General features: G+C 40.5%; 1 protein-coding gene across 1 annotated transcript; it reads right to left on the bottom strand.

Moving 5' to 3' along the window:
- Positions 1-78: 78 nt before the first annotated feature.
- myo5ab (myosin VAb) lies at positions 79-26791 on the bottom strand. Its single transcript, XM_017486276.3, has 40 exons — positions 26590-26791; positions 25861-25971; positions 23443-23614; positions 22699-22843; positions 22193-22349; positions 21872-22015; positions 20925-21006; positions 20509-20616; positions 20255-20361; positions 18708-18973; positions 18487-18568; positions 18248-18388; positions 17385-17510; positions 17180-17263; positions 16923-17048; positions 16686-16783; positions 16460-16546; positions 15575-15683; positions 15251-15462; positions 14970-15126; positions 13592-13831; positions 13166-13360; positions 12753-12846; positions 11366-11514; positions 11097-11210; positions 9658-9795; positions 9073-9129; positions 8532-8744; positions 6870-6898; positions 6582-6662; positions 6244-6442; positions 6045-6138; positions 5466-5612; positions 5223-5377; positions 4944-5033; positions 3904-4054; positions 2432-2699; positions 2097-2271; positions 1926-2006; positions 79-1839 (listed from the first exon to the last, which is right to left on the bottom strand). Exons 1-40 carry the CDS (start codon positions 26614-26616, stop codon positions 1687-1689), a joined length of 5364 nt encoding a protein of 1787 aa, XP_017341765.1. The 5' UTR covers positions 26617-26791; the 3' UTR covers positions 79-1686.
- Between the last annotated feature and the right edge of the window lie 1161 nt (positions 26792-27952).

Raw genomic sequence — 27952 nt, 5'->3', positions numbered from 1 at the left:
AAATAAAAAAAATGTTTAAAAATAAATAAATAAATAAAGAGAGAGAGAGAGAGACTCAGAATAACTCGGAACAACAAATCAAGCAATTCATTTTTGTTTATTTTTACACAAGGAATTCTGTTGAATTAACATTTAAGTTGAAACAAGGTTTAAAAACTACAACACTGCCTTGTTTTGATATAAAGTTTGATCTTTTCCATAATACAAATGCACATAGCAGAATTACAGACGTTACAACAAACTTCATTCAGTCACCGCTTTATCCTGGGTCTCGATGGATCCGGAGCCTATCCCAGGAATATTGGGTGTGAGGTAGGAATAAACCCTAGACAGGCTGCCAGAGCATTACAAGGCACAATCGCACACACGATACGGACAATGTCGAAATGCCAATCAACCAACAGTGCATGTCTTTGGACTGGAGGAGGAAACCGGAGTACCTGGAGGAAACCCCCAAACCACGGGGAGAACATGCATCCTCTGTGCACACAGGGTGGAGGTGGGATTCGAACCCCCAACCCCTGGAGGTGTGAGTCAAACGTGCGAACCGCTAAGCCACCGTGCCACTGTCGTCATACATCGTAACATTTAATAAACAATCATTAATAACTCTTGTTCAGAAACCATTTTATCTGGTCAGGATCGTGGTGGATCCGGAGTCTATCCCGGTAACACTGGGTGAAAGGTGAAAGAATCACAGTGCACCATTCTCACACACACTCATCATACCAATCTAGTGTAGCCAATCCAATTGGCATGTTTTTGGACTGTGGGAATACACCAGAGAACCTGAAGGAAACCCATAGAGAACGCAGGAAACCCATAGAGAACGCATGAAACCCCACACACACGCTAACAAGAATTCAGGATCGATTCCAGGACCCAGCAATGCACCCTTGAAAGGCCTGGAACAAATATCCACCATGTAAAACATTTCATTTACTTCATTCTCACTACACAGCTTCAAGTACAGACACTATTCTTCTTTCGCATCTTGAAAAATAACGTAGAAAATAGAAATGAAATGACATTAAAACTAGAAGTAAACAAGCACAGAGCAAAGTAACACACTGCAACGTACTGAAGCATAAAGTCCAAAAGTTTTTACACCTTTTACATGCGAGGCAAAGCTGACCACTGCAGACATCAACTTTAAAGTCAGTTTTCTACAAGAGCACGAGCTTTTATCCAGAGATTATCGTACCAGTTACTCACTCAGGTGGTCCATCCACAGACCAGCATTATTATAAAGGGTTCATCAGTGTGCTTAAAATATTCTCAGTACTAAACATACTGCATGGAGCGTATTCATGAGGTACTTTCTACACAGACCTGTAGCATTCATTAGCATTAAACAGTCAAGTGGACAAAAATGTCTTTAAGGTCTCGTTCTGGTGGCCTGTTTACATCCTCTTTGGAATAGATGGTGAAGAACTCTGAAGAAGTTGTTGATCAAATTAGCCATTTAATTACAATTAGTATCTTAAGACGTACGTTTTTACTTTTCTTATGCTTTGTCAAGTTTGAGGTAGTCAGTCAGGACTTTAAGTTCGTGCTGAAAAAAAGCACTGGGATAACCACTGTTGATCTTTGTTCTAATTTAGTTTTTTAATGTACTTTTTTTTCCTCTTCAGTACAACGAACGTTTCCCTTGGGTAAATTAAATGATGATGCTCCTGGTGGTTGTTAGAGCCTCATGAGGAAGCTGAGGTTGAGGCTTTGGGGGATCTGGAGGCTCTCTAGGGCCACAGGAGAAGGGTTAAACGGAAAACTGAATGGGAAGAGGACTTTGCTGTCCATGAGCAACTGAGGAGACTCCTGACGGTCCTTTAACAAAGCCTGTAGAGAGCAGACAGAAAAATTACAAAACACAAATACGCAGCCACACAGACACTTGTACATACACACACACACGCACATCTTACCTGTACAGATTTCATGAATGATGCAGATACTCTTTCCTCGAACTCATTGACTGGTGTGTACAGGTTGAGGATCTTCTCAATCTGTTGCAGGGAGAAAAAATAATCAAATTTGCATTTCTGCACAATGGAAGACTGGACATTTTACAACACTAAAAGACTTTGTGAGTGCACCTGTGTGGCAGTGAGCGCTGTGCACATTGTGGCAATGGCCTCTGCATCTTCCTGATTCTTTTTCTTGATCTGCAGCAGCTGCGCAGCCTGGATCAGAGGCTCCAGAGTTTCCCTTACCCCGCCGCCCTGCACTCCCTTATCCATCAGCCACTCCTCCAGCTGACTCACATTATACCTGCACAAAGAAGCCTAATGATGTTCTTATCTCTGGAAAACAAATACTGCTATCACATTTACACAAAGCACTGCCCGTGGACAACAGATGAAGGCTCACATTAAGCCAAGAATTCTTCTACAAATGCAGCTGCTCTGTAGCGAGCCCTGGTGGCCAGTACCTGATCTGCAGCCCTTTGCTCCACGAGCACATGTCCTTGCGTAGGAGCAGGTTGTTGAGTGTAGTGGCACAGATGACGTAAAATTGTTGTTTGAGCACTTGTCTGATGAGTTCAGTGTCGTTGCCGTGCTGGAGCAGAGTGGATTGGAATGAATCGAGCTGTTTCAACATGGACTCCAGCGTGAAGGAGCTGGAGGTACGCTTCCTCAACCCTGTGGGTTTGAGCCCCAACACACCAGGGATGGTGTCCTGCTCCAACATGGCCGCCACTGGAGATCAGAGAAACAGGAATGAGCAAGAAAATCAAGGATAGCAAAAAGGAAAAGAATCAATTCAATAAAGAGAGACAGAATAGTGAATGATATTGCATTAAGGAAAAACAGAAAAAAATTAAATAAATTTTAAGAGAAACACCAATGACACCAAATTTTGTTCCTGTTGTCACGGTCTTCTTTGCCACTGTGATGTAACCATCGGCGGGTCAACCATAAAGACCACATGTTGTTCTCGAATTCTTGATTCTGATTGGTCAGGTGGTGATTGATATTCTATAACAGCAGCTCTGACTATACTCCAGGTTGCAAGGCAAGTCACAGGTTTATATTAATGCATTAATTCAAACGTTTTTAGAACAGGTTCTATGACTCGCCATCATATCTCACTCATGGAGACCTGTTCTGTAAACAATTTAAGACTAATAATAAATAAACGTAATGGTAATCGTTGATGCGACGAGGTTTTCCGTAAGGAGATGTTTATTTCTGGCAGTGTGTCCAGAGTCAGCCCATTTTGTAATAAGAGAGACTGTTGATAGAATCACTGTTTATAGCTGCTATAAGATAAGTGCGAGTCTTTAAGCTTGACCCATCCATGAATACATCACAGTGGCAAAACTGTAAGGATTAACACAAACGTAAAACATGCTGTTATAGGAAAATAATCAGTAACGTTCTCTTTATCACCCAGAAGTGGATTATTTTTGCAGCACATCCCAGTGTGTTTTATTCCTCTTATACCACAGCATGATTACAATGTGTTTTACTAGGAACGTCATGCATTTTAACTGTCATTTTCTTTGTCTTATCAACTTCGAGAGAGAGAGAAAGAAAGAAAGAAAGAAAGAAAGAAAGAAAGAAAGAAAGAAAGAGAGAGAGAGAGAGAGAGAGAGAGAGAGAGAGAGAGAGAGAGAGAGAGAGAGAGAGAGAGAGAGAGAGGGGGGGGGGGGGGGGATAAAAAGACAGGCTGGTGATGATACCACTGTTTATAACAGGAAATAACGATCTTGTTTAACACAACATTAAATGTAACTATAAACCAATCAAATGTAAATGTTAATTAGTAAAAAGAAAATGTAATTACTGGCAAATTGCTGTGGTCTAAAAAGAATAAAACACTTGCTGTTATTGGAAAATAATCAACTTCAGGTTGGTAATGATAATGCATCACACCACTGAAGAGATACATGGCCCTAACCAATCATAGGCTGAAGGAGATCCTCCATGCATTTGATGAGCTGCTGGTAAATCTGGATGACCAGGTCACTCAGAGTCTGCCTGTAGTCAGTCAGGTCAAAGTTCATCAGACACTGTTTGTTCTGCTGGGGAGTGTTGTATTTAGTGTAGACCTGAGAAAGGAGACACCCAAAGTCAAAGGTGAGAGATCATCTGTAAAATGTAGGGCTGCAACTAACGATTATTTTAATAATCGATTAATTGGCCGAGTATTCCCCCATATTACAAATATAAGCACTGATATAAAACATAAAATTGTAAAACTTTACATTAACACAACCGTTTGCCCAATTATACACACTACAAGCGCTCAAATAAAAAAACAGCATATAATGACAATAAACTGGAATTAAACTAAATCTTTTAAGCAACTCGCACCAGTTTCCCCAAGCCCTTGCACACAGTGGAGTATTTTGGATATAAACATGTTTGTGCTCGTGCATCACTGTCGTGCTTCCGTGCTACACAAGCTCCGCTTTGTGAAGTTTACAGGTTATAGTCTTCTATGTGGTATTTCATATAAAACGCTCCCTTGCCTTACGGCTCCGTCTGATGGAGACTGAGGTCATGTTGGGTATAAACAGTAAACAAGAAATGTATTTTCGTTGACTCTGGGTATTCTGCTAAAGCTAGCGGCGTCACATTACGTGCGTTTGACGTCACGTGCCATCGACTGGGAAACGGCTTATACTTCCGGGTAGTAAAATAAACGCTAGTGTTCCATTTGAAACTATACTGGCTCTCTAAAATTCATAGACTAATGTACTGGACTACATAATGCATAGTGTAAGTGTATAGTATGCCATTTGGGACACGACTTTAGTATTTTCTCTCGGATGCATGTTTTCGAAACAGAAGTAAAGTAGTGAGTAAACGCACCCCTTGCCCTGCGCAGACCGACTAATCGATAATGAGATTCGTTGACAATGATTTTGATGATTATTATCGATTAGTTGTTGCAGCTGTAGTAAAATGCAACAAGTACATGACACAGACACACACCTCTTCTCCACTATACTGTTTCAGGCAGTGCAGGAAGCGGCAGGTGTTGGCCAACCAAAATGACACGGTATCAAAATCTCTGCTTCTTTTCTGCAAAGAAATACCAGTTACAAATACATGTCCTATTTTAATCCTTATTGCACTAAAAACACGATCATAATCAGTAACCAGCACCACGCCACCTTATCACAGATTACTATTCTACAACAGCACGTCCGGTCTATCATGTTTCATCACTTACTGTAAATAACAGACTATTTTGCACTGTGGCAATCTCACCTTTAGGACATTCTTGATGCTGGTGATTGAGGAGTTGAGCAGCGTGCGGACTCTCTGGTCGTTGTTAGTGTAGTCAGCATGGCGGAGGCACATGAAGAGAATATAAGCTGGAAGGCCTGGGGTCAGGCTCACTGCAACCCCTCTGGGCTTTAGATCTAAGTCATAAATACAATCTGTTATGTTATTCAGCTTGTTCACCAACATAGGACGTTCAATTACTCCAGAGAATATACATTACATCACCTGTGATCAGGTTCCTAAAGAGATTGGCCTCGTCCTCCTTTCCGTACTCCAGCATTCCCTGACAATGCCGTTCTTTGCGCAGGATGCTCACCTCTGGCAGAACTTCGCCCACTCTGTTTTCTGTACAAGGCTGATCCAAACAGGTATCTGAAGACACCAAAAACACACCTGTGAGTCTTTAAGCACATTTTTTTTAAAAACGCCACAGCTAAAAGATCACCAAAACATCCATCCATTCTCAGTACCGCTTATCCCACACAGGGTTAGGCCGGAGCCTATCCCAGGGAACTCAGGGCACAAGGCATGGGACATTGTGGATGGGGTGCCAACCCATCACGGCACAATCGCACACACTGCGGTCAATTTGGAAATGCCAATCAACCAACAATGCATGTCTTTGGACTGGGGGAGGAGGAAACCCGGAGAAAACCTCAGACGCACGGTGAGAACATGCAAACTTCACGCACACAGGACGGAGGCAGGATTCGAACCCCCAACCCCTGGAGGTGCGAGGCAAATGTGCTAAGCACTAAGCCAACGTGCTCCCCATCACCAAATGTTAAGACTGATTCCACTCACTGTCTGACTCCTCAAGCTTCCTCATGTAAATCTTCAGCTGTTTCTTCAGCTTGCGTGTGGTCTTTTCTTGCTTGTCCATTTGTTCCATGAGGTCCTGTATTCATTCAAAATATTCTTCATTAAGTTCCACTACAAACATCCGAACGTACAAAAGATGGCGGTTACGCTCTAAAAACAGTTCATCTGCTTCCGCACTCACCAGATTATGGCGGGTGAGGTGGCTGATCTCGTTCTGGAGGGCTGCGTTTACACGGCCGTCATGAGGCATATGTAACGTGTTGGAGATAAGATGCTGCTGCTGGTCTCGCTCCTCTGTCAGGACCTGCAACTCTGCTCTCAGGGCCTCCAGCTCCTCCAAATGACTCTGTCTTTCAGCTTGCAGCTGAGACTCTAGCACCCTACATGCAAGAAAAAAGAAAGGAGAAAGGAGAAAGAAAGAAAGAAAAAAAAAAACGATGAGTGATACAAGTGGAGATCAATTAAAGTATGGATGCTTTTCTAAATATTACTGTACAAGTTTGCGTGCTTACGGCTCACCTGTTAGTTTCTTTCAATCCCTCGTATGCCATCCACAGCTCTCCATCCTCGTTCAGCTTGCAGAAATCTAGAGTAGGGGATCTGAGCACACACACAGCGAGAGAGAGCGAGAGAGAGCGAGAGAGAGAGAGAGAGAGAGAGAGAGAGAGAGAGAGAGAGACATCAGGACTTGAACAGGAAGGCATCCTCTAGAAAAACTCCTGCTAAACTAAAAACTATTAAACATTAAAACTATTGCAGACACTGAAGGAGGAATATATGGGTGAAGAGGAGTGTGTGAAGAAATACCTGCTGGTGTTATTCTCCACTGCTGCTTCCTACAAGCGGATGGAAATATATGAATAAGCAACGTGTGTTTGTGCAGAGAAAGTAATGGTAATAATATGTAAGTAATACAGGATGAGAGTAATAGTATGGACAACAGAGAATGGGACAAAGATGAGAGAGTTTTCGCTACAATTTTAAGGCTTCGCACAAATACAGGTTGTTTATATAGCAAAGTATATCTGTAGGAATTTATTTTAAACGTGAATTTTTTTGTAAGGATGTCAATTCGATTTAAAATACTTTGCAGCCTTGCCTGGTAGAACGGCCAAGAGGAACTTAAGTAACTGGAACTGTTATTCAGTGCGTATACATGGACAACAATAATGCACTATTAACCCGATTAAGATGAAACTCTGATTAAGAAACTACCATGTAAACAGCGATTTTTAATTACCTTAATCTGATTAAGGTCATACTCGAAGTAAGCACTAATCGAATTAAGACGTGGAGAATTCCTGTTTTAGTCGCATTATGGACGAGTATTACAGACATGTAAACACCTTAATCACATTATGAACGCCGTGTGGGAGTTTTCACCGCATTTTGCAACAGGACACGATCACACACGGCAGTGCTCAACATTTTACGGTGAACAAGAGAGCACGGCTGCGTCCCAAACCTCATACTTGCCTACTGTAGGCCTGTAGTGGGGAAAAATACATGTATCTCAGCTACTATACAGACGGTAAGTACGCGGTTTGGGACGCAGCCCACGGCTTCAAGCAGTTGTCTATTAGCACGTACAGCATGACAAATAATTAACCGCACTTGAAGCGTTCGTAAACAAAATTAATAAAAACACCCAACACTGTATACGCTCCCATAACGAAGACAAACTATATGTCGATACGTGAAATTCTGGAGGGACGTCGGACGGTGTGGCGCGGTGACGTAATGACGAGGGCTGTTAATCTAATTATGTTCTAAAACATGTAAAACGGGTACATGACAGGAGTATTCTAAAAGCGACTCATGTAAACACCTTAATCACATTATTATCTTACTCAGAGTAAGCTCAATAATTAGATTACCGCTGTCCATGTAAACGTAGTCAGTGTTTGTTTTTACTGACGCTTGAGGATGGGCATGTAGTAACTTGCAAGGTTATTTAAATTTTCATATTTTATCTATCCATATTTCATCTTCAGCTTTGATTCAATAAATATATTGTATTTATTAATAATAATAATAATAATAATAATAATAATAATAATTATTATTATTATTATTATTATTATTATTATTATTATTATTATTATTATTATAAAAGTATATTGCTTTATTTTAATATTAAGTCAGTGCAAACCCTTTCGTCCCTGAGCTGTTTGTACTGAAGGAAATGCACTGTACTGCCTGTATGTTCACTCTCTGGACTACAAAAGTGAGCTCCTGTAGTCTAATGGTAAAATTTATGCCTTTCAATTGTACAACTGTGAGTAAGCAACAGGCCCAGATTGACTAAAGTCTACTTCCACACAGATCAGTGATAGCCTTGGTTGAACATATCTGATGACTGAGCAGTAAAATCTAAAAATAAATAAATAAATAAAATTTAATAAATAATAAAAACCCGTGCTGAACCTCAGCTCTACAGGTACATGCAGCTCTATTTATGCACCATACCTTATACTTGAAGTCCGCGTGATTGACCAACTGAATGCGCAGCATAAGCACTTCCTCTTTGCGCATTTCCAGCTCCTCAGTAGTAGAGCTCAGCTGCTCCAGCAGCACTTTATAGGCTGTTGCCAATCTTGAGCCCTTCCCCGCAGTGAGAGACACACGCAGCTCGTTCAGATCCTTCTTCAGCCTCTTATTTGCTGACTCCAGCTCCTGTCGCTGGTAGGAGAAAGAGGTGGGTGGCGGAGAAGAAAAATGAGTGCATATATTTAATGTCAAAAAATAAAATGAAGCATTCTGCTACTATGATTTTACTCCTGGCTTGACTGAGGCACTTACATGGAAACTGCTTCAGGGCAACAGTCCCAACTGGCAACTATAAAATCACTCTAATCATAATCATCAGATGTAATGATTAGCCACAATCATTACCGATATAAAATATAACATCCCTAAGGGACTCAAGTTTATTCACAGGAAACTGTTTAATTAAAAAATACATTTAAAAAAAAAAAAAAGGAAGGTATTGTATTCTATATGGTTTTACCTTCTGGGCCTCATAGTCTCTCTCAGCTCCTAATGTTCTCCGACACTCATCCATGTCCTGAATTAAAACACATAAATGTACATCAACATTCCCTTTAAGCCCATATGTAGGTCTGGCCCTACCAGTTAACTATAACGACTAGTTTCTTCGAGATGAAGCCCATGCCCGGGCAATTTCTCAACTCCTTAAAAACAATCGTTTTCAAGCCAAGAGAGTAAGATTTCTTGTAGGAGTTGGAGGGCTGGTCTACTCTCTGCCTCCTGTCAATCACAGTGACATGAACCAAGCATGGGCATCTGTGAGCATGTATATGTGGAAAAGATGCAGTTAGCACTTCCCTTTGAGTGTGTTACTCTGCCACGTGGATTAGCACGAGCAGCAGGTCGAAAAAAGATGCAGCTGGCTGGCTTGCCGTGTCTCAGAGGAATCACAATAGCTGGTAACTACTGAAGTTTTACTGATATTACAGTATCGAAGTGGCCATCCCTATTAAAACTATTTCAGATTACAAACCATTTGAATTCAAACCCTCTAGAGAGCTTCAATTAAGTCTGGTCTCCCAGCTTGGTTCCAGTGTCTGCGTACCTTGGCGTGTTCCTGCTGGAGCTGCTCCTCTCTGGAATCCCACTCTCTCTGCAGGTTGATCTTCTCCTGCTCCAGCTCAGCAACTCGTCTCTGCAGCTTCAGCAGGAGAGCCACATCCACGCTTCCCTTTACCTCCTCCTGCAGCAGATAGCACAGACATGGGCTTGTGTAGCTGAGAAAGAGAGCCTTTCCGAAACGTGCTTTTCCTCAGTCTTTCGGCAACGGGCTGGACCGATCTATCATTGGACGCGTGTTGATGTGCTACACATTCTGTTATCACTCATGACTGCAATGGCTTTCATGCAATGCACCTACAGTTACAATAACTGGTCAAGATAAACACTGCCCATGCTAATCTGTGACTATATTTCCATAACGGAGGTATTCACTGCACTAAGTTTCCATTAATTACTACTCTGAGGGGGATTGAACATCTGTACCGTAGGTGTACAACAGTTTATAAAGATGAAGCTAATAGTTGAATAGTCTATAAGCAGGAAGCAGGTTAAATGTCCCAAATGACTTGATCTGATTCCATTTCCTTCTGAAACAGGAAGACTTGAGAGATTATTTTTGAGATATACCACATGCCTGTCGAATCAAAATAAACCAAGACAGTAGAACTAAATATTCAACTAAATATGATGTATTTATTTACGCTTAGTGATGGGGAAGCGTGACTGTGTATAAAGACAAAATCGAATTAAAAGAGCCCCAAGTTGGTGAAACACCACTGAAAAAAATTCCACCCTCTTCAAAACCAATAAACTCCAAGCATTATTTGTACCAGGTTAAGGCTGGAAAAGTGAATAGCGTGTAGGAAGACGCACAGCCAGAAAACACACAGACGAACCAAGTGTGCTGATACTACTGCAACTAGCATGCTGCTACTGTAGAGTAGTAGTCCACACTGCACACAGTACTGCACACAGTACAGTAAAGGACATACATGTTCTAGAAAACATTTAATAGAATGATCACAATGTTCTCTATCCATCCATTTTCCATACCGCTTATCCTACACAGGGTCGTGGGGAAGCCTGGAGCCTATCCCAAAGAACTCGAGGAACACCCTAGACGGGGTAGCAACCCATGGCAGGGCACAATCGCACACGCATTCACACACTACAGACAATGTGGAAATTGCCAATCAGCCTACAACACAGAGGAACCCGGAGGAAACCCCCGAAGCACGGGGAGAACATGCAAACTCTGCTCACACTGGACGGGGCGCAAGATTCGAACCCCCAACCCCGGATGTGCGAGGCAAACGTGCTAACCACTATATCTCTAGAGAATATCTCTAAAACCTTTTCAGCCCTCAGATATAGCATCAAATCGGTGTCCATAACACGAAGGGACCGGAACAAAAATCCCTTAAACACCGATTTTGATTTCAGGTTCACTTTAAAATCCAAGCAGCGAAAACGGACACTTACCTCTTGAACCTGTATGCTGACCTCTGACCCTGTAAACTCAGAGCAATGAGTGTATTCTGATTCATTGCTGCTGAAAGCAGAGTCTTTTCTTAAGTGACCCAGTTTGGTGGTATACTGTGGGAGAAAATACGATCACGTTTTTTTTTTTTTTATTAATTAATTATTTTTTTTTTACTTCCATTACATTCTTTCAACTGTATTTGGCCTGCTGAGATCGCAAGCGTATTAACTTTTTCAAATGTAAATATCTGTAAACACATAACCCTTACTGGTGCAGCCTCTTGCTCTGATTTCAGATCAGCGTACTGGGCCTCCAGTTTGATGTGTTCAGTCAGAAGGTTCTGGTAGCGTGTACGCTCTCCATTAAGCTCCATCAGCAGATGCTCGGTGTATTCCTTATGGGCCTCCTGCAGCTGATCTATGAATATGTGTGTGTTTAGTAGAGATATTAAAAAAAATAAAAAATTTAAAGATAATGTGAAATCATTTAAAGACAAATCTAATCAATAATCAACATTTCCACTGAAGTGATGTTTTAATGAGTTTATTAATGTTACTTCTTTTTTTTTTTTTAAACTCACAGGCAGATTACAAGCACAGCTGCTCTCTTTATCTCCAATCCGAGCCAGGATTCTGTGTCTCTTGGAGAACGAAAGTGGTCCTTTATTGTTAGAAGTGACTGGCTACGATCTATGCCAATTCCAGAAATGAGGGCGAGAGAATAGTTGCAGAAATTTTGTCTGTATTATAGATAACAAGCGGAGCTAGCTAGCTGACAGTACCACGTGTTAAGGAAAAGAGTATGACCTGCGTTCCTGGTTAGAATCATATAAATCATCGCGGTCATATTTTGCGGAAATATTCGTGCAATTTTTACCCCGTACCTCTGAACTCTATTTAACGAGGCATTAAAATTTTCCTGGTCTTCCCATCTTATCATTTAGGAATAAACTACAAATATCAGGCAAAAGTGACATCGAAATCCTATGTAAATTTCAAGGGGGGGGTGATTCTACACCTTAACGACTAATAAATCATGCGTTTAGAAATGTCCTGAGCATATCTTGTTTAAAATGTAAGCATCAGATGTATTTAGGCTTGTGTTAATCCTTTAAGTTGCATGCCTTGGCTGACACTACAAGTTATTTTCATGAGTCCTAAGTACAATCAATTACAGATATAATGACGGTATGATGTACACTCCTAGGGGGGGAAGCCAAGCCCAAAATGGCCAAATATTAAGCTTTTAATGGTCTTAACAACAAATAATTGGTCGGGAAATATGAAAGTATTAAACAAATGCACTCCTGAGACCTAATTTTGATACAGTGAACTGTTTTGGGGAAAAGCTAGAAACAGGGAAATTTCACATGTATAATATTCTTGTACGCAAATTTTTTTTTTTTTAAATGATGTCAAATTCAAACGAACATGTCTGGGCGTATAAAATTAAAATAAAAGTAAAAATGAATCAAATAAATAAAATAAAACAAAACATTTAAAGAAATCAAACTGAAAAGCTTTCCCACAGCAAGTTTAATTTGATCTGTTTGTTGAATTCTTGCTAATCTCCTGAACAACGTTCTGACGTTAAAACCATTTAAAGCGTAATATTTTGCCATTTTCGGGTTATTTTGCCCGGGAGTGTATACCTACCAGTAATCTGTTGGCTCTGTTCCTGGATCAGTCTGTTTAGCTCATCTTTCTCACACTTCAGCAGACAGTTTGTCTCTTTCAGCTCAGCAAGCATCTGCATTACCAGCGGAAACAAGACTTTATTACTTTTTTTACTTACCGCTGATTTTATTTCAAGTGCTCTTTTTCAGGAATCAAGCAGAATAAAATAAAACAAGACCGAGGAAGTGCCAGAAATGACGTTTGTTAAACCAACTGGAAGAACTAGAATGTTTGCTTGGTAAGCCTTCACTGAGATGAAGAAGGAGCCTAAAGATATCGCTCCTATATATATTATTTACGCTGAAATAAAACCTCCATCACTGCTCACCTTAACAACTGGGAGTATTGTAGAGTAATGTAAACATACAGATTCTTCCTAGAGTGCCTCCCACCTTTCGGTTCCTTTCCAGTTCATGCCGGGTCAATCCCAGCTCCTGTTCCAGAGCGGACACCTGGCCACTAAAACGACGGGATTCTTCCTCCACCTTGTGCAGAGTTTCTAGCTGGGTGCGTAATTTATCCATCTCTGCCATGCTCCATCTCTCAACTGCACACAAGCGCTCCGACAGCTCCTTGTTCTCTTTATGCTGGAGATTCATTTATCCACACACACACACACACACACACACACACACACACACACACACACACACATTTCATTACTCTCCACAGCAACGTACAGAAGAAGGAAATGAATCAATCTGGTTTAAAAGTGAACCAGCATCAGTGGACCTTATAGCAATGGTACAGGCATATTATATATATATATATATATAAAATTTTATTTATTTATTTATTTATTTTTTAAACGTCCATACCTGCTCATCCAGTTTCCTCTGTAGCTGCATTATCTTGTTCTCCATGCCTACGTTGAGCTTCTTGTAGTGCTCGACTGAACGTGCCTGCACCTTGAGTCTCTTGAGCTCTCGTCGAGCCAGCGTTCGGCGCACACAGCACTGCAGATACACCACAGCCTGCACAGAGCGTCTGTAGTGCAGCCGTGCTAGCCATCCACGCACCCAGCGCTGAACCACCACCACTTTCTGCTCATACAGGAGCTGAGCAGGACACACAACAACACAAGGTGTATAGATCAGACCCGAGTTTTTAAGTGTGCAGTGCTTTCGATCAAAAAAAAAAAAAAAAAAAAAATTCAACAAAATATATTCAAGTACATTCAAATGCAAAGTTTAGACATTTATAACTGGATTCTCAATACTCTTTTTTCATCAGTGATCCAAACTAGAATGCACTTATTTGGTAGGGAGGGAGAGGGAGGCAGGGGGCTGGCATTAGCGGGGAGTTTGTGGTATGCTCGGCCAGTCCATACAGGATTTCTCGGAGGTCTTTTTGTGATTGTTCGGCCAGAAATTCTTGACTTTGCTGCAGGTTTTTTCCAAATTTGCGATGCGATTTTGTTCTTTTGTGCTTTTTTTTTTGTGCAGAAAACTACTTGAATTGGCCAAATTGCAACTGCAGGTAAAAAAATTTCCGCAATCATGAATCGAAGATAGCTTTGTCTGAATGCGCATTTGTGATGACGTCACATGGCGCGTCTTGGCCCAAATGTTCGGAAAATCTGCGGTAATTTAGAGAGAGAGAGAGAGAGAGAGAGAGAGAGAGAGAAAACGCAGTCTCCTGCGAATATTTTCTTGAATTTGCACTCATTTCTGCGACCGCAAAATCCTGGAGGGATTTATGCGATGCTATGCACACACCTAAAGTTAAACGTTACTTTCTTGTCTGTGAGGAACGCCCTGTTTGAGGAACCCATACATAGATAGCAAGGTTTTAGACTTTACCGGTGTGTCCATGTTTTTTCCAGAAAGATTTCATAGACAAGATTAAAAAGTAAATATAAAACATTTCCATGTTGTCTTGAGCTTCTTAAAGTACTGAGGTTATAAACAGAAAAAGACAACAGTTTTGGCCAAAATCTGTTTTTTGTTCATTCTTCCCTGTTTGAAAGAATTTCGCCACAATGATGTACGATTTCCCAGACCTCAACACAAACTCTAGAGTTTGCGGGTTTATGGACTTTTGCTAGAAGGCTACAAATATTCAAAAAGTCAAAACGTTAGTACGAGAGCGCTAGGAAGTATGAGAGCTCATCAAATAAAATCCTAATTCTAAGTCTAAGCACACACAGATTGAATTTCTGCAGTTAACCTTTATAGCATGAAGCGAACTCCATACCTGTCTATATCGCAGTCTGGCTCCATGTCCTCGAAGCAGGCGTTGAAGAAGCACTGCGGCTGCTCGTTTGCGCTTATAAAGTCGAAGGGCTGCATACCTTCGCTGGTACTTCTGAATGATCACAGCTGCCTTGGTTCTCCTCAGGGACTTACACAAGCTGAGGAGAACGAACAGAATAATGTTAGCAGTCCAGAAATTGCAGCTAACTTAACACTGGGTAGAGATTTGTAGCATCCTCAGCCTTTTATAATATAACACAGACGCTGACGTTGTGCACTCACGCCCGAGCCTGGTGTCCGCGTGTGTATCTCTGCACGGTGACTGCAGCGCTGCGCAGACGCAGGTATTTCTTGCGGGCGAGCCAGCATCGGATGGTCTTCTGGATCCGCACACAAGCCACGCGGAGTTTATCGGCCCGCAGTTTCTCCAAATATGCCACCTGTCCTGCCCGGAAGAAGATCTTAGTTTTCCCAAACTGGTACTTATCTGGGTCCTGAAGAGAAAGAAATTGTCAGGTACAAGACTTGCTATTATCACCTAATGAAAAACAAAGCCTGTAATGTTTACATTTAACGTGCCACTCGGAGCATGAAGAATCAAGGTACCTGTATCAGCTGTGCTAGAACATTCTGGCAGGTTAACTTCATGTCTGACAGCACATCCTTCTGCTTCATCAGAACTCGGTACCGACTGAAAAACTCCCGATAAGTCCACCTGAAAAAGAGCAAACAAGTCGTACGATCGAAGAACGTACAGCCCGTTTAAAGTCTCGGGAAAGCGAATAATGTTTAAAAATTAAAACAATTAAAAATTGAGACGCTTCTCACCACTTTATTTATTCATTTGTCTTCTACAATTTTTTTTTTTTTATCCTCTGTCATCTTGTACCAAATACATGAAGAATTTTTAAACGTGTTGATTTTAGATATTATTATTTTGTTAGTCATCCTTGAAAATGACCTTCAAAAATAATGAGAACATGGCTTAGAGGCGTTCTGGTCCACCCAATTATAGAGTGATTACAGAAGACAAAGTTTGCTCAATTGCTTTGGCTGGTTGAGTTGACAAGTCTCAAGAGACTGTACAAGCACATCCAAGGTTTAATTTAATAAATAAATAAATAGGTTTTTTTCTTTAAAAAAAAAAAAAGCAACATCAACATACTCTTAAAATAGACCTCAAACAGGAAAGAAGAACTTTGATCTTGCTGTGACCTTGACCCTGTTTGGCTCGATTCCAAAAACGAATCAGTTTCATCTGCAGGTCGCGGTGATAATTTCATATAAATCCTACAAATATTCGAACACTTCTTCTCAAGATATTACGCTAAAGAGAACCGAGGAAGGATGCACGGGCGGACGGACGGACAGACTGACAACCCCCGAAAAACATCAGGACTAGACATTTTTCAATGCAAGAGGAGAAATTTAGGTAAAATACATACAGACGTTAAAAAGTCACCGATTATTCATCATTTTGAAGAGACAGACCTGGATGGAAAGCCTGCTGCTGAAATGCGGATGGTCTCCAGTACACCACATGCCCTCAACTGCTGCACTGCTCTAATGGGGTTCATTCTAAAGAGAGAGAGAGAGAGAGAGAGAGAGAGAGACATAACTTAGATATATAGGGTACAAGAATATGTACTAAGAATATGAAACAAAAATAAGGCTTTTTAAAAATTATATATCCAAGATGAAAGTCCAAGCTACTAACACAAAAGGAGTTTTCTGGTCGTTGGGCTTTATGCAGCGTACATAGTGAGGAGTTGTGACATTTAAAGTGTCCATGAGTAACTGCAAAGAGTTTCGGAACTAAAAGGAGGAGAAGATACAGAAAGAATAATGCTATGGCAAGAAATACTATGGTGGTCAGCCAGAGAAGAGTGTACTTAACAAAGGAAGTTTTATAAAAAACAAAGCAAAGCATCAGCAAAAGGGTCATCCCACATACCTGCAGTCCAACAGATTTCTTGTGCTCTCTGAAAGACTGGCCCACTGGCGTCATTTTTGTGCGAGTTGAGGCTACTTTGTCTGGAACTTTTTCCTCTTCCTGAAAGAGCTCCAGCAGCAAAGCAAACTAAAAAATGTGCATGGGAAGGCAGACACTTTTTTAACATGGGAAGACTCAAAGAACACTTTTACACATTCATCTCGAGGTCAAGTCATCTCAAGTGGAGTATTTTTCCACTGTTTCTGGGATGGACAAACCTTACTCGATTTCAGCACATTTATCTGTTCCTCATTCACCATGTCTTTGTTTTTCTCCAGAAAACCCTCACACTGATACTCCACCTGAGGCAGAATCAAACAGAAAGAGGCATACAGATCAATCAATTTTTACAAAAATAGTATTATAAACTCTTAAAAAGGCCATTATGAAAAAAAATTGGGCCATTTCTGAAACATCACATACTCTGTCTGCAAAATGATGGATGATGAAGGCCTTGTTGGACATGCGTGGTTTGTCAAAGTGATCACTCTTCTTCAGGTGGGTGTTATAGAGCTTTTGTGCCCATGAAGCAACTGATCCTTTTGGCATCTGAGGGTTTTGTGGCAGGTTAATGAAAATTGCAATGAAACCAATGAACAAATCACGGATGGACGGATAAATAGGTGAGCAAATGGGTGAGTGGGCGAATGTTTGGGACGGTGGACATGTGCATGGAGAGGTGAATGTATGTGTGGGTGATTGGGAAGATGGATGGGTGGACAGGTGGAGGGAAGGATGGATGGATGGATGGATGGATGGATGGATGGTGAATTGGGTGGTTGAATGGACGGATGGACAGATGGATGGATGAATAGGTGAGCAAATGGGTGAGTGGGCAAATGGTTGGGAGGGTGAACATGTGCATGGTGAGGTAAATGTATGTGTGAGTGTTTGGGAGGATGGATGATTGGACAGATGGAGGGAAGGATGGATGGATGGATGGGCATGCGGGCATATGGATGGGCAGAGGGACGGATGGATGGATGGATGGATGGACGGATGGCTGAACGTAGGGCTGCATGAATGGTTCGGTGGGCAGATGGATAAGTAGCTGGGTGGATAGATGGGTGGGTTGGTTATAAGGAAGGTTAAGATGAATGTATGGATGGATGATGAATGTGGTGGTTGAATGGATGGATGCAGGGCTGCAAGAATAGGTCAGTGATGGATGGAGAGATGGTTGAGTTGGTTAAGGAAGGTTAAGATGGAAGGATTGATTGGATGGATAGATGGATGGATGAATCTTGTGGCTGGATATGAGAATATGAATAAGAGCACATACTTACCATGCACTCCTCATCAAGTAGATCCAGCACTCCCATCTTGGCCTCAATCAGGTTAATACATGGCTTATTGTCATAGAAATCAATCAGAGTCCATGGAATCTTCTCTTTTAAGTATTCCTCTTGCTCCAGTTTGAACACGTGCTTTGGTTAAGCAATAATACAAAAAGGCTTTGGGTGTTTTGGACATAGCATATGCCTTTGTTGATGCAAAGACCAGGGTGTAAATGCAACACTCTTACCATGTTAAACTGCTGTTGGAGTTTTTCATTAGCGTAGTTAATACAAAACTGCTCAAAGCTGTTTATTTCAAACGTTTCAAACCTGAACACACAAAGTACATGATATAACAGCAGTACGGCTGCACTACATTACCTGGAACAACACAATTCTTGTGAAAAGCCTGCCCATACAATTTTAAAAGGTTACTAATGTAACCATGTGCAGTAAATCCTTTACTTACCCATAGATGTCCAGCACCCCAATGAACGAGTGCTGCTTGTTAGATGAATGCAGAGCCTTATTGATCTGACTAATTATCCATGTAAAAAGCTTGGCATACATGTACTTAGCCAAGGCATCACGGCCATCCACCGCCTCCGTTTTGGCCAGAGGCTTACTGAAGCTTTCTGTAGCAGTCTTCAGTTTTTTATGACACAACCAATGGGCCATGGCCTTAGGAGACACCATCAGCAGATCACAGAATATACCCAGGTGACTGTTTTCAGCCTGAAATCAATATACAGGAAACAGATTCTAATTAGAATTGGAACAGCAGGGTCAGTTCTATTGTTTTCGCTATATATTGAAGACATTTGGGTTTGACATCAAAAGATGAATACGAGACCATAGATCAGAATTTCAGCTTTAATTTAACATCTTATATGACATTCGGTCAATATACCAAATAGGATGGATTTGGAAAACCCAGACGAAGTCCAAACAGACATGGAGAGAACATGTGAAACTCCATACAAACACTAGCTGCGTTTACATGGACAACAATAATCCACTCTTATTCCGATTAAGACCGTACTCTAATTAAGAAACTACCATGTAAACAGCAATTTTTAATTACCTTAATCTAATTAAGGTCATAATCGAAGTAAGCAATAATCGAATTAAGACAGGTGGAGTACTCCTGCTTTAGTCGCATTATGGACGTGTAGTAGTGACATGTAAACACCTTAATCACATCATGAACGTCGTGTGAGAGTTTTCAGCGCATTTTGCGACAGGACACGATCACACACGGCAGTTTTACGTTTTATGGGGGACAAGAGAGTTCGGCTGTGTCCCAAATCGCATGCTTTCCTACTATAGGCCTGTAGTGGGGAAAAATACATGCATCTCAGCTACTATATAGACGGTAACTACGCGATTTGGGACACACCCACCGTTTCAAGCAGTTGTCTATTAGCACGTACAGCATGACAAATAATTAACTGCACTTAAAGCGTTCGTAAAAAAAATAAATAAAAAACACCCGAAACTGTATACGCTCCCATAACGAAGACGAACTGTATGTTGATACGTGAAATTCTGGAGGGACGTCGGACGGTGTGGCGCGGTGACGTAATGACGAGGGCTGTTAATCTAATTATGTTCTAAAACATGTAAAACGGGAACATGACAGGAGTATTCTAAAAGCGACTCATGTAAACACCTTAATCACATTGTTATCTTACTCAGATTAAGGTCAATAATTAGATTACTGCTGTCCATGTAAACGTAGTCAGTAACATGAGCTCAGGTCTGAACTATGTAAAGGCACAACTGCAATGCTAGCATCAATCCTTGATAGCAAGAATGAAAAAAAAAAATGCACAGACCACTTTACTGTAGTAAATCTATTGTTCAATCACAATGTGAGACCAATTCCATGTCAGTTAAACCGGAAAACTAAGCACACGGCCTGAAGGGAGAAAACCTCAGCTTCATCTCTGGGCACTGAATGAAGTTCCGCTGTGTTCGCCTTGCAGTGGCATTATCTCATTATCTCATACTCACTGAGACGCTGCAGTTTCCAGAGCCTTTCCCGGTCATCTCTACATTGCCCAGGTGAAGAATGGCAGCCAGGATTTGGAACAATTCCAATTGTTGACTTTCACGAATACCTGTGATAGAGATTAAAACCGTTAATAACACAGTGAATCAATATCTCACAACACTATTTCCAACCCTGACCCCATTTTGTGAGCCCCTCTCTCTCTCTCTCTCTCTCTCATAAGAACAGACACAAAATCAAAATACAGTCATTTTACCCAGAAGTGAGAAAGCCCTCCGAGTGACTTGCATTTCCTGAGCGTCATCCACTCCGTCTATGGCAGGACTTTTGCCTTGATTAGTGCAGTGAAACTCAGCTGCACTGCCTTCAAACACAGATTGATTACACTGAGGCATGGTACAATGAAACCGGTAATAGAAATCAGCCTAATAATTCTACAACAGAAAATGCAGTTATCGTATAATCATGGAGGAATGGTGCTGGCAATGACACCTACAGCCTCCTAAAAAAGGTGACTAAGATTAGATAAACTGAAAATATTAATAGCTGTGACACCCACAGTTGCGACTGCTATAAATATTTTCCTTTTGGAGACCTGAGTGAACCGGGATGTTCTTGAATCAAACTCTTAAATTTTAAATGTATATAAAATCAATCAAACATGAGTTATACCTAACTGCAGAGCTTTGAATTCAGGTAAATGGGCAGAGGCACACAGCTGGTAGAAGACGTGATAGTTGCGCTCTTCTTTTGCCTGAAATGAGGAATAAACAGTGGACATGACTTGTTTGTACATGACACAGATGGAACTGTAACCATCATTTGTGTGGAATTCAACAAGCACAATTGTCGGCGTTTCGTTTTAGTTTATACACTCACCTGCCACTTTATTAGGAACACCGGTACATTCATGCAGTTATCTAAATCAGCCAATCATGTGGCAGCAGCAGCGCGATGCATAAACTCATGCAGATACAGGTCAAGAGCATCAGTTAACGTTCACATCAAACATCAGAATGTGGAAAGATTCAGATTCACCCAAACTGGACAGCTGAAGACTGGGAAAAACTGCCCCCACTGTGCCATATAAATAAACACACACTCTTCTCCTGTGCTATCTTATGCTTGTAAAGAGTCTAGTGATATTATTTTATGTGAATTTGAGCCATTTTAGAGCTTATGTCCATTAAAATGTGCTATGTACCAATATTGCCTACTCCTACAACACATGGTTGACTGGAGTGTACAATGTAGTGGTAGCATTAACCCTTTATACCAAGAATAAACGAGCACAGTCACTTTACTGTAGTAAAATCTGACCTGTGCACTGAATGAAGCTCAGCTGTTATCTCACTTGTACTCTGCAGTTTCCTGAGCCTTTCCAAGACATCTCTATATTGCCCAAGTGGAAGAATGGCAGACAGGATTTGGAACAAATCCAATTGTTGGCTTTTGATTGACCCGTATCTGAAAGATCTTATGCATTGTGCTGCTGCCACATGATTGGCTGATTAGATAACTGCATGAATATGCAGATGTACAGGTGAGAAAAAATTAGAGGAGAGAAAAAATTAGTAAGATTAGCAAGTAATTAGTACAAATTTAAGTAAAGCGGTGACCTGAAACACAACTCGGGACTTCTCCAGCAGGTACGTCCTCACGTTAGCCCCAGTGATGTGGTAATTCCTATCGAATCCAATCTCAATGTATTTCCCAAAGCGACTGCTGTTGTCATTCCTGGTTGTCTTCGCATTTCCAATTGCCTGGTTAAATATAAAGGTATTAAGCACATTTAGAAAACTTTTACAAAATGGGACACATTTATAACACAATATTCTCGGTTCAGATAAAATTATACTATGAAATCCCACATCATTATGCACTCTTGTTTGGCAACTTGGTAAAAACTGACTGAAATGAATGAACAAATTGAAAAATACCTCCATTATAGGGCTGGATGCCAGCACTTTTTCCTCCACACTGGTCTCTGTAGAAGAGCCGCTGACTGTGGCAAAGTAGCGCATGGAGTATTTAGCGGATACGGTCTTCCCTGCTCCAGACTCTCCACTCACAATGATGGACTGATTCCTCTCATCTCTTACAGGAGAACAAAGAGAAATGGTCATCCAGTCATCCCGGATATCCTAGATTTAGCTAGCGGCCTAGTAATGTAGACTCTCTTTTCCCAGAAAGAAAAAATAGGCCTAATCATACAGTAGAACTGCTGGTATGAAGACATGTTGATTACACTTCATCTTCAGTCTTCTAATCAATCATTAGATTTTTTTTTTTTTGTTGAGTTCCTGGGTTGGTGGATGTAAACAGCTATTCTAAGCAGACTTGTTGAAAAGAATTGGCTGCAAGTGGAATTTCTATAGGCTAAAGACAATGCATGGAATATGATGAGATCTGTAAGGAGAAAGAGTACAAAAGGTGACGTACATACCGAACCATCTGTTTGTATGCCTCCTCAGCAACAGCGAAAATGTGTGGGTCCATGTCCCCCATGTTCTGGCCACTGTATGCATTGATGATGTCTGCTCCATAGATTGGCAGGGTCTCATAAGGATTGATAGCCACCAGGATGATTCCTAAAAAGAACCTGACATTTCACTCAACGGTATTCAACTGCACTAAGATAGCACCAAGTATCAGTCTTGCCGATTAATTAATTTTCATCGTAAAACTGATCGGTTTGCCGATTAATCCGCACCGATAACCGATTACTGGGACTATGGGCAAAAATCCACACCGATAGTTTTTCCCAGTTGCGGGAGCGGCTAAGAAGGGTCTGCTGTCGTTATATAGTACGAGAGCGGCCTCTAGAGGCGAAATAAAAACCCCTGACAAATTTTGTTGTATTATTTAAAGTGTTTTTGATTCATTTTGGATGTCCCCTATTTTTTATCTGCTATTTGGAGTGTTAATTTGAACTTTTTTTTTTATTTTAGTTTGGATGTACACTACCAGTAAACACACTCATTCTTTATTTTTATTCCCCCCACATTTTATAATAAAATACCTATTAATACCTATTACACAAGTACATGTCTGGATACTAGAAGGCTTTGTAGCATGACATCCACAGCTAGAGTGTATAATGACTTAACTCCAAAGTCTTCCGTTCACACAGTTTAAGCGCACGTGGCTCACGTGATATCCCACTGATATCAGTGACTGAATGACTCACCGCAGTAGGTGTAGATAAGCTTTGAGTCGATGAATCTGATGCGCAGGTTGTGCAGCACAGCCGGTTCGTGCAGGTAGCTCAGAGCTGTGAGGTCGTTCTCGCCCACCAGGATGTCTGGGTTACGGAGGGGAGGCAGGGTGCTGCTTTTGGGGTCTAATTTATATTCCAACTCCTTGGCAAAATGGAGGAATTAAAGTGAACAGCATGTCAGTAATAATCATGAAAAATGTTTGTGTGTCAATATTTTTTTAAAAAGTTGATTTGGGTGAGGGAATTGACACTCAAGCTTGTCTTATGTTGTGACTCCAGACGCATGCCTTTCATGTGCGGGTGCAGTTTATTGGAGAAGACACAACATGGTTTCTCTATGAGCAGCATATCTGCAGCACTTTAAAGATGAAGTACAAAAACCCCCTTATTTTCTTTATTCTAGTATTTCAAGATTATTACGAGTTACACTGTACCGAGTATGAGACGACACTTTCTCCATCTCAAATTATACTGTATGATGATAGAAGATCCTCTAATGATAGACCTGCGATTAAAGAAAATAACTGCATGTTACGCTTACATCATCGGCCAGCGTGATGCAGGATCCTGATGCCCAGAAAATGGAGCATAAACAGAAACAGTCTCCAAAGTGAGCTCATGGTAATAAGGATATACGGTATTTTCTATCGGTTAGCATGTTTTGTTTACGTTTTGCCGTTGTGACTACCATGTTTGTAGCCTACGCTCGCGTAATCCTAGAAAAGGTCACAATGGCACTAAATTGGCCACCGGTTCGGTAAGACCACCATCTCATCTCACAACCAAAGAATTCTTGTGGGATTTTGACAGCAAAATCAAGCCAAATATTCAAAACAGTGTAAACCCAAGGTTAGGTCACTATTTCTTTTCTGCTCCTCATGACACTTGTTGTTGTCACTTGCTGATGTTTTTGTTGTTGTTGTAGTCACAATTCCAGGACACAATGAATCATAGCATGGATAGACACACCTAATTAAAACTAATCCTCCATTACAACTCGTCAGTGTTGTCTAATATACAGTGATGTCCAAAAGTCTGAGAGCACGAGTGAAAATTCTTTAATTTAATACAAACAATTATCCGTACAAAGGATATTATTGACAGCGACTTGAGTAAAAAAGAGAATCTTTTAAAAAGAATTTACATGAATTTCGGGGTTTCTTAGTATTTGGTACGTCCCCTTTTTTTTTTTTTTGCTTTAATGACAGTGTGTTCTCGAGCTCCACGAGTCTGTGCAAAACCTTATGATCCATTTTAGATCAAAAACGCTCGGAGTGTCGTCTGAACACGTGCTTCAATAGAAGAGCTCAGACATGAGGAACATCTGACCTTTTGTACAAATCAGTTAATATGGTCAATATTACACAGTTACTTACATTTAGATAGGGACTTAGAAATGGTGCATATTAAATATTTAAGATATTAATTTTAAATCTCGAAATTCTAAAAAAAAAAAAAAAAAAAAAATTAATAAAATAAATTGCAGATTTTCAATGTGATCTCAGAGTTTTGGACTGCGCTGTATATATAAAGCTAGACGTAGCTCTCGGCTTGCCTGTAGTACGTATGCGTGGGTTTTTATCAAGCGTAGAAATGTCACACACTGTCGAACACACAAGATCAGTGACCAGAAAACTGATCTCATTTACAACCCATAAAAGTGGGGACACTGCGTAAAATGTAAATATAAACAGAATGCAATGATTTGCAAATCTTATAAACCCATATGTTATTCACAACAGAACACAGAAAACATTTAAAATGTTTAAACTGAGGAAATGTACCATTTTAAGGAAAAATATAAGGTGATTTTGGATTTCGACAGCCGCAACACGTCTCAAAAAAAGTTGGGACGGGGCAACAAGGGCTGGAAAAGTTAGTGTTAGTAAAAAGAAACACCTGGAGGTTAATTGGGAAGAGGTCAGTAACATGATTGGGTATAAAATGAGTATCTTAGAGAGGCAGAGTCTCTTAGAAGTAAAGATGGGCAGATGTTCACCAATCTGTGAAAAACTGCGTCTAGGACTTTGCACTCAAGTCTCCATCAGTGAAGAGTTGAATAATGAATTTCCTGGTTACACAATTGCACTTTTTGACCAGTTACAGAAGAGAATTGTTTATAAATCGCACTATCCCGTGTCCCCCAGATGAAGTTGGGCTCCCTTTGGAGTCTAGTTCCTCTCAAGGTTTTTTCTTCATGTCACCTCAGGACGTTTTTCCTTGCCACCATCGCCTCTGCCTTGCTCATTAGAGATACATTTATCAAATTTAAAATTGATATATATCTGTAAAGCTGCATTCTGACATTGTGTCCATTGTTAAAAGTGTAATATAAATAAAATTAAACTGATTTGCAACGATTATTTAAAAAAAAAATTAAAAAATCACCGTGCCATCCTCAAGCTTCAGATGTACAGCAGTGTCTCCTGCTCTGTAGTCCTTGGTCAGCTCTGCAGATTTCCAAACCTCCTGAGAGTCTGGGATCCAAACACGGGCACACTGAAAAGGATCAGGAAGCTGTTAAACATCTCAGATCGAGGCAATTGAAGAGAAGGGCAGGGAATGGAAAGATCATTAACAGGCATCCTTGCTGAAAAGAACACAATAGACACCATCACAAAAATTCTAAATGGTATGGTTTCCACTACAAATACCACCACAAACCATCAGCTAACCATTACTGGTCCTTAATGGTATCCACTAGACATAACATGCAACCAAAAGAAGACAGAAAATGACCAGTACAGTTTCTATTTAAACGGATACAATTCCCATTACAACCATTAAAACCATTCTATGAAGGTTTCTACTGTTTTTGTTTGCTTGTTTTCCCAGTAGAGAGGAGTTGTGCTCGTCTGGCCTCCATCATGTGCATCCTTGAGTCATTTCACAGTCATCAGGAAATTACAAAAATGATGAGGACGCTGGAAACCCTTCCGCGTTTAGCCCCATAGACATTTCAAACAAAAACACAACTTATAAAGCAGCTTTGATCTCATACAACAAACCACTCCGCTGCTGTAAAAGTAACACACACCACTACACCGAGATCTGAGCTGTGATAAAGTAACTTTTCCTGATACACTTTTCATCTCAGTGTGACGTGAAGTCAATTACCTTTGTGTAGAGAGACGCCGCTTCCATGACGCTTTGTATACAAATAAACTTTCTTCAAAGACAAACAGACAAACAAGCTGACAAACGCAGACATCAACATCTGCCAACTTCTAAAGTAGTCCTCCGTTGCTTTTGGGACCGCATGAGAGCTGATGTAGATGTGAGATTAAAGGATCTGGCAGTGCAAGTCGTGCCGGTCTGAACGCTTTCGCCCTCTAGAGGTGAAGAAAGGTAACGTCCCAACGTCCACCATTAAACCGCACTAAACAGTATGTGCACTAAATAGCACGCGACGGTTAGTACTGATACTGCAGCAGGTTTACTCATACTGTTTAGTACACTAGTATGTGACTTTTTCTAAGGCGCTGATTGAGGGGATTTATGTCATGTAAGTGTTACATTCAGGGAGTGTTTCTCAATCAGATACAAAATAATCAGCAGAAATATTTATTTATATACCGTACTTAACAATATGTACTTAATTTACACTGTACTTAATTTATATACCGTACTTAACTATATGTACTTAATTTACACTCTACTTAATTTATATACTGTACTTAACTATATGTACTTAATTTACACTGTACTTAATTTATATACTGTACTTAACAATATGTACTTAATTTACACTGTACTTAATTTATATACCGTACTTAACTATATGTACTTAATTTACACTCTACTTAATTTATATACTGTAGCACTTAACTCAAAATGACATAAATATATAAACATCATTTGAAAGTTGACAACATTCAATTGAAACAATATTAAGTTAATATTAACTTAATCACGGTAAATGTTTTTTTTTTTATTTCATTTAATGAAATTAGAGATAAAATAATGAAATAACGTGGAATTTTAAATGTGTAAATTCCATTCATTCATGCATCCATTTTAAGTACAGCGTATCCTACACTGGGTTGCAGTGAAGCCTGGAGTCCCAGGGAACTCGAGGAAGAAGGCGGGGGACACCTTGGACAGGGTGCTAACCCATCACAGGGCACACACAACCACACACTCATTCACACACTACGGACAATTTGGAGATGCCAGTCATCCTACAGAGCATGTCTTTGGAATGGGGGAGGAAACCGGAGTACCCGGAGGAAACCCGGAAAGCATGGGGAGAACATGCAAAATCCACCGACACAGGGCGGAGATGGGATTCAAACCCCTAACCCCCGGAGGTGCGAGACAAACGATATAAGCGCTAAGCAATAAAGATTTAATAAAAATCCTAAAAATGTTTTCATATTGAGATCAAGTTAAACTAGTGTTGTATGCATATATATACACATATAGATACATATATACATACATCCATACATACATAGATACACAGAACACTGTCACTTTA

The sequence above is a fragment of the Ictalurus punctatus genome, chromosome 14, assembly GCF_001660625.3.
Source record: "Ictalurus punctatus breed USDA103 chromosome 14, Coco_2.0, whole genome shotgun sequence".
Lineage (NCBI taxonomy): Eukaryota > Metazoa > Chordata > Actinopteri > Siluriformes > Ictaluridae > Ictalurus > Ictalurus punctatus.
The sequence above is the reverse complement of the archived record's forward strand: the minus strand, read 5'-3'. Positions and strand labels throughout refer to the sequence as shown.